General features: G+C 41.5%; 1 protein-coding gene across 3 annotated transcripts in view; it reads left to right on the top strand.

The window, feature by feature from the left end:
• Positions 1-16058, top strand: part of limk1a (LIM domain kinase 1a) — a 106100-nt gene that overhangs the window by 14758 nt on the left and 75284 nt on the right. Inside the window, exon 1 of one of the 3 annotated variants that reach the window (XM_080428688.1) lies at positions 14889-14987. The exons of the other annotated variants lie outside the window; for them this stretch is intronic. Within the exon in view, the coding sequence (XP_080284814.1) occupies positions 14890-14987 (98 nt within the window). The 5' untranslated portion in view covers position 14889. Of the gene's footprint in view, positions 1-14888; positions 14988-16058 lie in introns of those variants that run through there. 3 annotated transcript variants of the gene reach the window in all.

A 16058-nucleotide genomic window follows, 5' to 3' on the forward strand; every position in this document is an offset into this window, starting at 1 on the left:
GTACAGTATGTTCACATGCACCCTATGAAGATGCAGTTGCAGACTGCAGTTAGAACGGCACTATGGCGGACTCACTCCCAATTTTCCGGTGTAATCTGAAGAAAAAAAAAAGGCTCCACTTTAGCTCCGTAGCACTTGTACAATCTACAATTTAAAATGTAGGCATTTAGCAGACGCTCTTAATCCAGAGCCATTTAAAGCAAGGTAAACATGAGGTAATACATCAAATGCATAGAGATAGTAATCTAGAATCATAGGTAAACCAAGAACCAATGTTCTGTTACTAAAAACAGTACAATATGATAAAAAAAAATCTGTACATTGAAACTAAACAAACTATAGGATGCCAGGTCAACAATGACCTGGCATCTGTCTACATAACATGTCTAAATCACATTTTAACCTTTGCATAAGCCTGCAAGTTCGTCAAGGCTAGACGACCTTGACCTAGTTATGAAGACCAATGCAGACTTACCGTGCATGTTATTTAGACATAATGCTAGGTTCATTGTTTACCTGATAACCTATACTTTCAATGTACAGATCTTTTTTTTGCTAGGTTCTTGGTTTTACCTGGGATCCTTGTTTACTGAGCCACTAGACTGTCTCTCTGCATTTGATGTATGTGTTTACCTTGCTTGTAAGTTGCTCTGGTTTAGAGCGTCTGCTAAAATGCCTAAATTTTAAATTGATGAAAGCTATATCTCGCAGAAATACTTTTTTTCATTTATCCAGCAGAAAAAAGTGGGAACCTGTCCCTGATTAGGAGTCTGTCTGGCAGTAGAAATTCAACGATCAAACTTGATGTGGCAGCTAATTTCCCTTGGTACAATACAAACTCAGTGAATAATAATCAGTCAATTATACCTTCGCCCCTTCATTGTCATTTGTTACATCCCTCATGGGTACAGAATATGACCTCAAATGACTAAACATCAACATCAAAGCACAGTCGTACTACGCAGTACATATTAAATATGAATTAAATAGTCAAATTTATTCTGGGGTGCTGTGCTTCCTGTCATTATCACTAGAATGACATCATTCTGGATCAAAGGCAACAGAGCGTGATACTCTCTAGAGACATCATTTCATTAATGCCGTCTAAAGGGTTAACTCATTTAATGCGGATGAGTTGAGGAGAAACGGTTTCCTCTGCCTTTTGCATCCATCCTACATTAACACGTTTTATTAGAATATGATTTGTAGAGATACAGCTTTCATTGCCTGTGTGAGCGTTGGCATTCTTATGTAACACCACGCCTCTGCTTGCCTCATATATTCATCCTTCAGTGTCCTCAGAATAACCTGCTTTCTGAAACAGAAGGCATGAGATAAAAAAAACAGTCTCCTGAGTCCTCGCTCCTCCTTGCCGAGGAGTTGAATCAGCCTGTTTGCTCGTCCTCCTGCTGAATTTATTTTGTTTCACACAATTCTCTCAGGAATCAATGCAAGTTCACCGGCAGCATGGTACCGTTCACCGTTCAGGTGTTTAGTACCATTTCTGGAATGTTTTACAAACATTCTTCTGATGCTGCAGGTTTATTTTCCTGCCTTCATTCATTCAGCGCTGTTATGACGATGGTTCTGTATGTTTCCAACTTATACTCCCATCGTACGACGGCGTCGCTTGCCAAAAAGAACAGATCAAGCTAACAATGCTTCCCAATGCTTCACAATTGCTTGTAGATCTGTTCTTTTTGGCAAGCGATACCATCATACTACGCCTACAGAATATACATTAAACACTTCATATGGTTGAGTCCCCCAGTCCCCCAGGGCTCTATGCTAGTGTCTTTTCTGTTTTCGCTCTACATTAAATATATTCGCTGAAAATAGCAGATCGACAAGCTCACACACGCAGAATATGGATCCTGGGGATTAAGTGGTTAAAAGGTTGACATTTACTGAAATGAAGTTTCAGCTTCACCCAGCTGATCAGCTTCACCCAGCTGATGGCTGCTCAGATGTTGAGTGCTTGGTGGGGAGATTCATTGATTGATTGATTGATTGATTGATTGATTGATTGAATACTTTATTAGTTCAAAATGTAAACAGCACAGTAAAACACTTAAGGATAAGACAAAAAAGTTGTTTCCATTGTGGTCCTATGTAAAAGAGCAGTTAAGGGTTAAATCATAGACATATATACACATATATATACATTGGCCGCTGCTGTTCTTTGGAGCGATGCCATGTTGGAGAGGGAAAGCCGCTCCTCCTAATACATGTACAGTATGTCTATTCGTTGTTGTCGGGCAAAATATCTCCATATTGTAACATTATGCGTTGTTTCGTAAATTATCGCCCTACTTGATCATACTACAGCGTCACACAAAAGTAGCAGATTTACAAGGTCGAAACGCGCCGAGACGAGCTTGTAGATCTGCTACTTTTGCTGTTTTTATATTTGAATCCTGGAAAGTAACAGTTTTGGACATACTTACATGCAGGAGGTCTCTCCACAATTAAAACGTTTTTTTCAAGTGGTTTTGGTTTGTTGCAAATGACAGACATGTTAATTCTGTTATGATACAGGATACTTTGAGAACAACACATACTTTTAAAAACGAAAAAGGTTTTTGTCTCCAGGTGCTTCTATGATATACAGACCCAAACTGCACATGACTCATGACTCAGGCATATCTCTTGCAGTGGAGTTATGGCAAGTTGCCCGGAACAATATGGCAGCAACATTGATGTATGATCCAGTAGTCAATGCGGTATATACGTACAGGTTACATGCAGTGGTGGACAGTATTGAAGTACATTTACTTGAGTACTGTACTTAACACATTTTTTTTTGTATCTGTGCTTTACTTGAGTATTTGTATGTTTTGGATACTTGTGACTTTCACTCCACTACATCTCAAAGACAAAATATTCCCTTTATTTTCTCTCCACTACAATTCTAGGAAGGGGAATACGTACACTACAGTACATTATGAATTAACCACTTGAGCCCTATCTCAAATAGTGAAAATAGCCCATCTACAAGCTCACAACGTGCCACAGTGCAACGCGTTGTGAGCTTGTAGATCTGCTGTTTCCCTATTATTGATATTTTCTGTACTTATATAATTTGTACTTTTAAATACTTAAAGCGGCACTATGTACCTTTTTTTTTATGAATAAAATGTATTTTTGTCCAATCTGTATGGTAGAGTATGTTAATACAATATAACTTTGTCTAACTTTGTCTTCCTGTTCTTCTATTGAGACATTTAGATTGTGTCAAAGGTCAAACGTCTCACCTAGACACAGGATCTGACACAAATTTTGACCTGATGGTCAAGATTCAATTTATCCCCTGAGCAAGCAGGCAGGCTCTATTAGCTCAAAGGTAACAATTTCAGCACATTTCAGGAAACCGGTTTAAATCCAGGGTAGAAGAGGAAAGTTGCAGCTTTAAGTATTTTTTAAAAATCATGTACTTTTTAAAAGCAAGTACTCCAGTACTTAACTCAAGTACACATTTGACAGAGCAACTTTCACCTGTAGTTGAGTAATATTTGACCAGGAGTATCATTCTATACTTTGACTCAAGTACAGGAGTTGAGTACTTTGTCCACCACTGGTTATGTCATTGGTTCTCAAAGTGGGGTCCGGGGTCCCCAGCAAAATTTGTTAATACAGCATCACAATCATTTTAACCACTTTATCCATTGGCTATTCAAAAATAGCAGATATATAAGCTCACAGCCCGTCACTTCGTGCCACGTTGCTAGCTTGTACATCTGCTATTTTTGAACATTTGTTGTTGTTGAATAATTGTAAATGTTTTAACACAAATCTTCTCTTCTGGGGGTCCCTGGCACAAAACATTTTCAGATGGGAGTCCCGGGGTATATCAGTTTTTCGGGTCCTTGGCTCGAAAACGTTTGAGAACTATTGGGTAAAATGTCTTGCTCAGAGACACTGGGCTGACTGAGGGGGTGAACCGGTGACCTACCCATTCCCAGATGGCCTCTCTACCCTTCCTGCTACAGCCTAAATGAGGCTACAGCACATCCCCTCTTTCCTCGTGCAGCACCTAGAGGTGCTCTAATTGCCTTTAGGTCCATCATGTCCTCCTCGCTGTACTTTTGTCAGCAAAGACGACGGGGTGGATTGGCTCTGTCAGAGTGGAGAGAAGAACTGGCCCTGCTGTAAAAGCCTGGCATCAAGGACTAACACTGGCAAACGCCTCTGAGCAGGACATCTGAGGACCTAATCTGGGTCACCCTGGAGAGGCCACAATGCTGCTGCTGTGTGTGTGTGTGTGTGTGTGTGTGTGTGTGTGTGTGTGTGTGTGTGTGTGTGTGTGTGTGTGTGTGTGTGTGTGTGTGTGTGTGTGTGTGTGTGCGCGTGTGCGTGTGCGTGTGCACGTCAAGGAGAAAAGCTACAGATGGGACACACTGGATGAGAGACAGAGTCACATCTGGCTGCTCCACAGGGTAGAAAGATGATTGCCTTACAGTATGTCCCACCAGGGAATCATTGGAGTGTGTGTGTGTACTGTATGTATACATTCTACTTTATGTGTTCTTTTGTGTGCACGCAGGAGTCAACACTCTTGTCTGTGTGTTGTTGTTGTTGTTGTTGTTGTATTGTAAAAGTTGATCCGTCTGTAAAGGGGTCACATTGTTTGTGCTCTCTGCCATCATGTGCATTATGTAAGACATTTGAACCAGTGCCAGTTCCTTTAACCACTGTCAACCTGGTGTCCCTGTTCTGGGCAGCATCCCTGAGCGCTGCACGGCACGCTGGCTGCTCACTGCTACTTAGAGTGGGTTAAATGCAGAGGACAAATGTCCCCTAGGGGACAATAAAGGAAAATCTAATCAAATGTCATTTTAGCCGAAACTTAGCATTCTCAGTCCCAGTCCACATATATTGTCACTGGAGCAACTACATTTCATGTAGCGCCTTGCTCAGGAACTCTTCACGGGACTCTCATGTCCGCTTCTGACAGCACACATGCCTTGTGTTAAGTTTCAATTTCGTTTTCAATGTATCATGTGTCACGTGATGCGGAATGTTGAAAAGTGAAGCTCAAGGTGTTGACCCATGATGTCGCAAATGGGGGTCCCAACCAAGTGTCAGTATATGTGACGAGTTGGAAGTGAAAATGTGTTGCAAAAGTATAGAAAATAGCAGATCTACAAGCTATTGTTGCTATTCGTCATACGACAAAGTATGTAGAGCTTAATTGGTTAGGTTTCCTGTGTGATATCTGATGCCAGCATCTCATTTAGGAGATGTACCTTTGGTGTTTATATTATACTGTAGCACCTCATAATTCTCTTATCAGAGCTTCAAGAGAACAGCAGTGAGGTTGTTAGATTTGTTTCTATTGAAAACGGATAGTTCCCCTCCTTGATTATGACCTATAACCACATGTATCAGTATTGCTGTCAAACTATTTGTTTCAAAATGTCCGATTTTGTTGTGAACATTTTATGCTAGAAATAGACCTTGCAGCTTTGCTTAATTATTGATTGATTTCATATTTACAACATCTAGTTTAAATCCACCTGAATGTAAACATTGCAGAGCGAAGGCAGTCGTAGACTATTTTCTTGTAGAATGGTTCTTGTAGTAATATGTTTTATTGAAACCGTTTTAATCGGGACATGTCTATGATTTTCACGTTGCTATATTTGGTAACCATTTGATAAACGCAATAAGCCACAGGAGGCTGTGGTTTACAAGTGGGGTTTAGTCACGCAGCTAACAACAGCCCTTAGGTGTTGGCTTATTGCTTTAGTAGACAACATCATTCTCTCTGCTGTCTCACACTGGAAACCCTCCATGTCTGGAATTTTGCAGTTCTTCTGACCCAAATCCATTTCCTCACAGAGGAAGCAGATAGTCATGGAAAAAAGAGAGGGATTTATTTGAGAAGGCTTTGCTAGTCAGACTAGACTTCCATGGAAACCTGCCCAGGCTTCCAATTCAACCCCCCCCCCCCAACCGAGGACACTAGGGAATGGAGCTTAAAGACCAAACAGAACGTCTTGCAAACTGCTTTAAGAAATATATACGTGAGCACCAGTACTGGATGGAATGACAGCTTACTTTAACCTCTTGAATGCACGGATTATGGACCGGGCTAATGGGGCCAGTGCCCAGCTAGGGGCCCATTGACAATTTATTAAAATGTACATAGGTTAAAGCTCAAATACATGGGCCCCCAGCCTATAAGTACAAGGCCCCTCCTATTTGGCCATAACGGGGCATTCGGACGCCCTATAGCGTCCCTTTTGTGCCAAAATAATTCTGTCGGGTATGTGACTCTGTGTCGTTTATGATATTGAGTTACATTTGATACGTCTGTGTTTGGAGATTTTCTTACTCTTTAAATTAGTACTTTTTCACCGTCAGTTGATGCTTCATATCCATATGAGTAAAATCGCCAGGCTCATTTGTTTATTTTTGGAACACAGTTCTGTTATGACGTGATCTAAGATTCCCCAATGGGATCTCCAATGTAAAAAAATAACTCTGTGACCCAGGGGGATAGCGCCCTCTAGCAGCAGTGATGTCAGACTTCAGTGCTCCATTGACTGCCATTATACAATTAAAAGTTGAATATTTCATAAAACATAACACAAAATTCGAAAAAAAATGTGTGCAAGCACTGACAGTGTGCATAAAAATAATCGCCGCTGATCGGTTTGCGAGTTTATCCCCCGCGACAAACGGACATAAACACTCAGTCATAAACACAGACGGACCCTCTTATAGATGACAGCTTAGCCTCCTATGGAGCCTCACCATAAAAACAGAGTAAGGGTTTATTTGGAGGCTGTACACAGAGTCCCTGGGGTGGAAAGAAAAGCATTGCTGTCAACAGAGAACATCCACCACCACCACCACAACAACAACAAACTGCAAGCTTCATGGGAAAATACTGCAGCTCTCTGCTTGAAACGCCCTCCTCTCATTGGCTGTGCCAGTTGTGGGACCAATCCCCACGTCCCACAGCTCCTCAGCACCACAGGCTGACACACACAGATATCTGCAGTACTTTATATCGTCTCTGTCGGGCAGAAACCTCCTATCTCCATGTCCAACTTTTTGTGTTTTTTCATAACGCCCTACTTGATCAAACTACAGCGTCACACAAGAGCATCAAAAGTAGCAGATCTACAAGGTCGAAATGCGTTGCTTCGCGCCGCGTTTCGACCTTGTAGATCTGCTACTTTTGATCCTGGAAAGTAACAGTTTTGGCATATGAGGTTTCCACCCGACAGAGACGATATGCACACGCGTGTGTGTGTTTGTGCCAGAAATTCATGTTCACCATAATAAAACCTCTACACTAGAAGCAGTAGATAAATACTACAGTATATGAAACCTACAGTATGTAGACAAAACAAAGTGCGTGCCTTAACCCATTCAATCCGGGAACGCATATGTGTCATTTTAGATTTTTAGCTATAATATAACCATTGTTTTATACTTGTGGCTATTCATACCGATGCACCCAGTGCCGCTGGGCTATGAGCTTGTAGATCTGCTATTTTTTTTAAATCTTGAACATTTGTGCAAATCTTTGAATACATATATTTTTTTAAACAACATTTTTAACTCAAATCTTTGCTTCTGGAGGGGGGGTCCCTGGAACAAAATATTTTGAGATGGGGGTCCGCAGCCAAATACATCTCATTTTGGGTGGTCCTTGACATGGAAAAAGTTTGAGCACCACTGATATTTAACAACATACATTTTTCAGAAAACTGTTAGGATTTAGAAGATATTTGTAGATACGTTCCCGCATTGAATGGCTTAACCTGGTTGCTTGCTAAAGTGCTGACAGAAAGCCAGCATAATGTAGCCCGTTGGGAGCTGTGTGCTGGCCAGTGACAGTCATGCAGAAATGGTATTATTAGGAACAGTACTGCAGAGACACACATACTGCAGGACATCTGGTAGCGTTGAACTGTTGTTACCGTTAGTTAGAGCAGTGGTTCTCAACCTGTGGGTCGGGATCCCCAGGGGGGTCCCCACATGACCCCAGGTGACAGTGAAGTGACGTAATTATTTAAGACCTTTTTTAAACCTAAAGAAAATGAAAAGAAAAAAGACCATTACTGCATCAAACGTAAATAAAAACTGGTCAAACAACTCCTACAATTCCAAGTGCTTGTCAGGGTGGGGAATCCCCAGTTCAAATATGATTATTTTGGGGGGTCCCCAGTTCAAATATGATTAGTTTGGGGGGTCCCCAGTTCAAATATGATTATTTTGGCGGGTCCCCAGTTCAAATATGATTATTTTGGGGGGTCACGGCCTGAAAAGGTTGAGAACCACTGAGCTAGAGAACCAAGAAAGACAAACATCACACAGAAAACATCTAGGGGGGTGTTAATGATTAATCGTCTAACCGTTAAACAATAATAAGAATTGTAATTGATACTTTCAGTTAAACTATTCATTTATTATTATTATTATTATTGTGTTTCAAATATCAATTTATCAATAATATCATTAATATCTAAATACTGAATCAAACAACTTACAAAAGTCTGATCAGACATTAAAATGATCCCTAACATGTTTGAAAGTGAAATATCCCTTCAAGCTCTATTTCAAATATAGTGAATCTGAAAATAGATCTACAAGCTCGCAATGCAGAAGACTCAATGCGACACACGATACAGCAGTGCTTTTTAATTTGTACTTTGAATACTTAAGCCTTTTTTAAAGGCATGTACTTTTGAATACTTAGTATTTTTAAAAGCAAATACTCCAGTTCTTTAAGTCAAGTACAAATTTGACAGAGGAACTTGTAGTTGAGTAATATTTAACCAGGAGTATCTATACTTTGACTCGAGTACTGGAGTTGAGTACTTTGTCCACCACTGAGCAGGATGTAGTGTAACTCGGCTAACACGTTTTTGAGCAAGTGAAAGTACATTAAATGTATTTCTCAAGGACAGGCTGACACAAAGCTTCATATAGGGTACACAATAGAATGTATCATTTGACACAGTTTCCACTGTGTGACTCATATCTACAAGTACTTTACGCTTGAAAATGAAAAACATTTCTGTCATACTTGATCTGGGGTCCTATAGAGATAAAGCATGATGTTTTGTTATATTATCACTAAAATAAATCATTGCAACTGGTCTGGGGTACAATGAATGAATTCAATATCCAAGGCATAAATAGTTAAAAATCTGCCTGTGGAAATAGAATAACTGATATTAGATTGTGTGTGTGTATGTTTCCATATATTAGCACAACGATATTATCAAGGGAATTGCACTTTCATTCCCCCTCGGATGAATACAATTGTTTCTCATGTATTACCTTGTGAAGAACAAGCTTGTGCTTGTGTACTTTCAGATGCATTATTAAACCAATGAATGTACGGTATGTACCGCCCGGAGATATTTACCAGCAATACAGTCTGATGCAATGATATCATGGCATACCTTCATACATGACATAGTTCCACTTTAAATCATATTTGATCACACCCTCTCATATCAGGACCATGCAGTCATTTAATAACCACATGAACCCTAGCTGTTAGGATCGCTGTGTGTGTGACCCAGGTGCACAGCAAGGAAGAGGCGAATTGAAGGCTAAAGCCCACAAGGGCAAGTTTATTAACCAAGGTCAATAACGAGGAAAGATGAGGGGTGTGGGCTCGGCTGGCTGCCACGACTCAGCTCAGGATGCCTGGGTTCTGGAGAGGAGAGGAGAAGCGGGGTCAGTGATAAAATCACAGAGGAAAAAACAAGTGCGCTGCAACTGCGTAAAGTTAAGCAGGCTAGAAGCTCTACAAACACTGGAAAGCTAAGTATTGGCTGGCTATACTTTACCATACGTAAGGCTGGTTAAGCTCTGGCGCCGGGTGGCATGCAGGCCAGGCTCACGTAGAGTTTGGAGGTGATTGGAGATGAAGGGCAGGTGAGGAGATTGTGCTGTGGAACCCTACTGGGGGCGCTGATGAGTGCAGAGAGCCCACAGAACATAGATTAGTAGTAGACCGTCTGGGACTCAACAAAATATATCGATGCACTCGCGCCTGGAGGCGCTCGGGCGCGCCTCCTTGGCCTCAAGGTCTGCTGAGTCGGCGCGCCTCCGTCATGGTCCAAAACTATACTTTATCGGCGAAAAAGTCAGCGGTTGTTTGAAAAAGTACCTCAAGCGGGAGTCAAACCCTGACTTCCAGTGTTAGTGGATGGGGAATCCAATGATTATCGAAGTGCGCCACTGAGGCCGGTGCTGAGATTGGGTATTCGGGCTGTATTAGAATGTGACGTCCTAACTATTCTAATCGTTAGCTATTATACAAAGCTAGCAGCTAATGTAAACTGGGAGCTGGCTAGGCTAGAGCACTATAGCTTCCTGGTTGCTATGTTGTTGTTGTCGTCGTCGTCCTCGCATCAAAGCCCCGCCTCGCAGCGCAGCCCCGCGCCTAAAAACAAGCGCTCCCCTTCCAATTTACCTGGAATGCCAATTTACCTGTGACATATAGACCCCTGGGGGACTCCGGTCAACAACATTATACAGTATATAGGGTTTAAGTGGTTAAAGGCTTCGTATGTAACTTTGCCCTGTGTTTACATAGCAAAACATGTGTTTACCCATCATTTCCCTCTACCCTGGGGTAATGTGGTGGTGTTTACCTGCAGAAACACACTGTCTTCTTGCTGTATTTTGGTGTTTTCACTGATTGTTTTGGTAGACGGGATGTTTTTGTTTTTCAAAACAAACAGTGAAAACAACAAAATACATGATGTAGAGGGAAAGGATGGTTATGTAAACACAGGGCAAAGTTACATTCTATGCTATATCTTTAAAGTGAAGGTAGCCAACAGAACAGAACAGGGTAAATAAAGTAAATATTCATATACCATGTTGGCTCTGTTCTCTGCAGACAGCCTCTGTGATTCAGCAGTTTTCTACCTGCAGCCAAACTCTGCATAGCAACAGAGACGTGGGGCGTTTTCTGCCTCTGAAGTGGTCTCAGACCGTGACTCAGCTATTTTTGTGCGCATGATATGATGTGAACACCCCAAAAGAACTCAGACTACACCTCTGGAATGAACGGTTTGCTACAATTCACTACCTTCACGTTTATGGTTCAATTAAATGAACCCTAGTATCCCTATTCTGGGCATGTCATAGTATAGGTGAGCATTTTGTGGAAGTAGGCGAACATTGGACACAAAATAGCAGATCTGTCGGGTTTTTTGGGCAAAGAGATTTGGTGGAGAGGGAGAAAAGGAGGGCATCCAGTACAGACCCCTGAGGAGGGACCACGAGAAATGAAGTATACTGAACATCGGTGGTTCTCAAAGTGGGGTCCGGGGACCCCCAGGAGTCCTTGGGGGGTTCCAGGGGGTCCCCAGCAAAAGTAGTTAATATAGTGTCACAATCCTTTTCACCACTTTATTCATTTATATGTTGGCTATTCAAAAGTAGTAGATACACAGTAGTAGATACACGATACATACAAGCTCACACACGTCACAAGCTTGCACATCTCATGTTTTTGAATATTCAACAATGTTTTGAAAATGAAGAGTAATTATAATTGTATTTATTTTTCAAACATAAATCTTCTCTTCTGGAGGTCGCTGGTACAAAAAGTTTGAGAACCACAGAAAAGCTCTCCAGGTTCACTTCGCCCTCTCCCATTGTACTTTAGCCCTCTATGCTTGCCGTAGACAGATGGCCTGTGCCAAACCTAAAAAAGAACTGTGTGTGAACAGAAAGAGAACTGATGCCATGTCAGAGCTGAAGTCGAACAGGACTGACTGTACTGACAATGTCATTGCAAACACAACTCAGTCCCTTTTCTGTTGGTTCACTTTTTGGTCCACTTTAGAGGACTGAGTTTGGTACATTTGAAGGACTATTATCTCCATATTTCAACGTTTCATATTTTTTCCATCACTTTTTTTTTAACTAACTTTTTTATCACACGATTTTTGTAACCTTTTTTTTCACCCGGTGCCAATTTTCTAAGTGATCCTGGGCACTACACTCCCCCCACCAGCCTAGGGAGCCCAGGGCCGAGCTCATGCCTCCTTTAATGCATGAAAGCCAACTGACCTTCTTCCGTCAGTTGGTTTCCCCGGTAGGACGTAGCGCGTGGAAGGAACACGTTATTCCAACCAGTTCCTTTCCCCTCCATCAGGCGCCCCGGCTGACCAGGGGGAGGCAGTATAGTGACCAGGATTACTACATGTTTTTGTGAGGGTATTAATAACTACCCTGGGAGACACGGGGAGAAAATGCAAACTCCACACAGAGTAGACGTCACTTAATGCCCTATTCCGTCATGTGTCAAGCAAAAGAAGTGAAAATAGTGGTTTGCAAGCGGCGTGACGCGTTGTAGGCTATTTACTTGTGCGGCTGTTTTCACTATTTCTGTAACGGTTTATTCCATTTCCCTGAGAAGTAACAGTGACAGTTTTGGACAAGGTTTCCACCCGACAGCCACGATATCGTCGCTGTCGGGCAGAAACCTCTTATCTCCATATTTTAACTTTTTGTGTTTTTTTGTGAATTAATACCCTACTTGATCATACTGCAGCGTCACACAAAAGCATCAGATCCACAAGCTGTAGATCTGCTACTTTAGCAGTTTTTTTTTAATCCTGAAAGGTTTTGGGCGTATGAGGTTTTCACCGGACACTGACGATTATGTGAAAACACCCAGAGACAAAAGAATGGATTGTTCATGTGTAAGCTTTGACTTCCCTTTAGAGAATGAGTCGGTTTTTCGCAGGTATTTCTAAAAGGAACTGAGACTTTTTAACTGAGATACTTTTAACACATTCACTGCCAGGGGTTTTCTAAAACAGGCTGTAGCTTCTGCCAGCATTCTTAAGCATTCTGAGTAATCTTTCAAGAACCACAGAATATTTATCTCCAGTATGATGGATCCCCTGATGGAACTAATCACGGAGGGTTTCACTGTGCTTCTGAAGCACAGAAAAAAGTTCATTGCGACCTCCCGTTCGCTTTTCATACGCCGTTGAAAATGGCATGTCTCGCCAAAAATACATAGTAAAACACAGGAGCAGAGATACAGAATATTTCCCAAATACTTTAACCAGGAAGTGAATGGAGCGGTAAATCTTTGGATCAGGTTATCTCCTGGTTCTGTGTGAAAATGATAATAATAATAATAATAATAATGATACTTTTTTTATTTATTTTTATGGACAATGGTTTCCAACCTTTTCTCCTCAGAGCCTCCCTTTTTACCACAACGCACGTTTTCGGCGAATATTCCTCCATATGGATGCTAGGGTTCGAGTGCATGGTTAATGTAAAAAAAAAGAAGAAAAGTTCTTGTCACACAAAGATTTTAGCAGCTCCCCTGTAGTAACTCTGAGGACCCCCCTAGGGGTCCCGGACCCCCTGTTGAAGAACCTTGCTCTATAAAGGAGAAGTTCACAAGCTTTCGGTGTCAGCATTCTGGCTGAGGTTGTATATCAAAAGTGAAAACGCACACTTCAAAAGGCCTTTGGTGTCCAACGTGAAGGATTGTGTTTAATTGGCTGAAAGAAGATGCTGTCTCAGGTGAAACCCTCGGCCGCTTTGCAGAGGAGACGCCTGCTGTGTCCTTCCAAAGTGAACCAGCCCGTCAGGACTGTTGCAGCCAGGTTGGTCAAACTTAATATACTGAGCGGAGATAAAAGCATACAGTAATAGGATGGGAAATGAGCTTTTCTGCTTACGATCCATGGGAGTTGTGTGTGTGTGTGGCGTATCGGATAGCGTAGGAGGAGGTAATGGGCAGTAATATACATTTAAGCCCCATACTATACAACTGACCTAATGGAGATTGTATGGTGGGTTAAACATACTTAAGGAATGATCTGCCAGCTACTGTAGTTAGGCCTGTGTGTATTGGAAAGCATCTGGCGGTACCATATGTTTAAGCAATAAGCCATGAGAGGGAGTGCTGTATCATGGTTTTTGGCATACTGTAAGCAAGGTGATATACGGCCGTTAAGAATACATCACCATGTATTAGGGCATTAACAGAATAATCGAATATTCGACTATCAAACCACTATTCGACCACTTTACATCAAAGTCGATTATTCTATTAAAAAATATATATATATATATATAATTTGGCTTTTCTACAGCAGACACGCAGCTGTGAGCTCTGGTGTGACGTCAACTCGCATTCCTTGAGTCGAGTCGTCAATGCCATTGGCAAAAAAAAAATAAAAAAATTTATTACTTTTTTTAAAATATTTTTTAAATAATAATCAAATCGATTAATCGAATATTCGAATACTTACAGGTCGAATAATTTGAATGCTAAAAATCACTATTCGTGAATGCCCTACCATGTATAGAATCTAAGTAAAGACCATGGTAAAGATATGTTTGTTTTTTATATAACCAGAACAGTGGGATCTGTATTTATCACAGTAGCACTACTTTTTAACATTTGCCTACTGTAAAACATCAAACAACAAAAACTAAAATAAATCAGTGATATATATACTGTATACATTTTTTATTCAAATCAATATTGCTTTTGAAAATGATCAAAAAACATATCATATGAATACGATTAAAACATTTTTACACCCCCTTCCAGCGAGACCAGCTAGCCAGGGTATAGGAAAAGGGAAAGGCTTGTGATAATCCCAGGGTCGCGACCGCTCCCAAAGGAAGCCACCAGCGAGGGCAGAGGACAGGAAATGGTTGGAGGGGGAAAAAAAGAGAGAGAGCAACCCCACTATGCAGCTGCAGCGTGAGAGAATAAGAGAGGAAGGGTGCAGGAGAGAGAGAGAGAGCGAGAGAGAGAGAGAGCGGGGGGGCATTCATTCATGGCAGTGACAGTGTCACAGTGTGTGACTGTTGGTCTTCGCTGCTCTAGTTCATCATCAGTGGCGTTAGACTAATATGAGCATGCTTCCTGGTTGTCACAACACGGCCCTCTCCCTCAGAGGTGACATGTCTCGGAGGGACCAACGTTACAGGAACCGTGTCGGTCGCAACCGGTGAGTTTTATCTGTCTTCTGTCTAGATGGATGGATGTTACAGTTAGCTTTAAGCCTGATTTATACTTAGTTGTGTGCTGGGGTGTCGTGCTCAGTAAATAGCAGATCTACAAGCTATCTGCTATTTACAGCATGGCAACTAAGTATAAATCAGGCTTTAGCAGAGCGACGACGGCGGTTGATCTGGGTTTATAATTGAGTGGAATGAAAGTGTTCATTGTTCAACTTGTTGGCAAATCTCACTTAACTTAGTCCCCCAGGGGCCTCTGTTCTAGGCATCATCCCATCTGTTTAAATATCTTCGCAGACAATTGCTGCCAACCTACAAGCTCACAACACATCACGACACGGTGTGTTGTGAGCTTGTAGATCTAGTGTTTGTTGCAGAATGTTTGCCCCAGAATAGGGACGCTACTGTAGGTTTCAAGTGGTTACATAATTTTGTTGTGTTTCTAACAGAATGGAGAAATAACCAGCGATAGAGGCTGCTTTGCACTGTTGAATGGAGAAGTTGAATAATAACGATATCATAACGATGGTTCTGTTTTTGAACGCTCACAGTCGAGTGGTTTGTGTCTGGCAGTTACAATGCAGTTTCACTTCCTTATTGAAACCTTTTTAAAGTAATACAATGTTAAGACTCTTGAATCAAAAGTAAATATAGCAGAACATAACTAATCTAATGCAGTGTGTGAAACGCATTTGAACTTTCACTCCATGCATGCATGCATGTGTTAAATGTCACCTACAGTACAGTAGTTTGACTGACTGATTGAATACTTTATTAACAGTTTGCAAAAAGTACAGAGGTACACTTGTACAATAATGCTAAAAGGATAACACAAAAAGCCCAGAGGGCTTGTTTCCATTGTGGTCCTGTGTATTCAAGGGAGTCGCACTTTTTGATGGCTGTTGGTAGGGCATTCCACATTTCGGGGGCATAATTGTAGAATGAATTCATCCCCATGTTTGTGCCGAATCTGGGGGGAATGAGATCAGTGGAGCTGATCCAACACCTCCCTAATGACACAGCACATGGCGTAACATCCATCATCATGACAAAATAATGTG

Source organism: Gymnoscopelus braueri (genome assembly GCF_963280865.1).
Source record: "Gymnoscopelus braueri genome assembly, chromosome: 5".
Classification (NCBI taxonomy): domain Eukaryota; kingdom Metazoa; phylum Chordata; class Actinopteri; order Myctophiformes; family Myctophidae; genus Gymnoscopelus; species Gymnoscopelus braueri.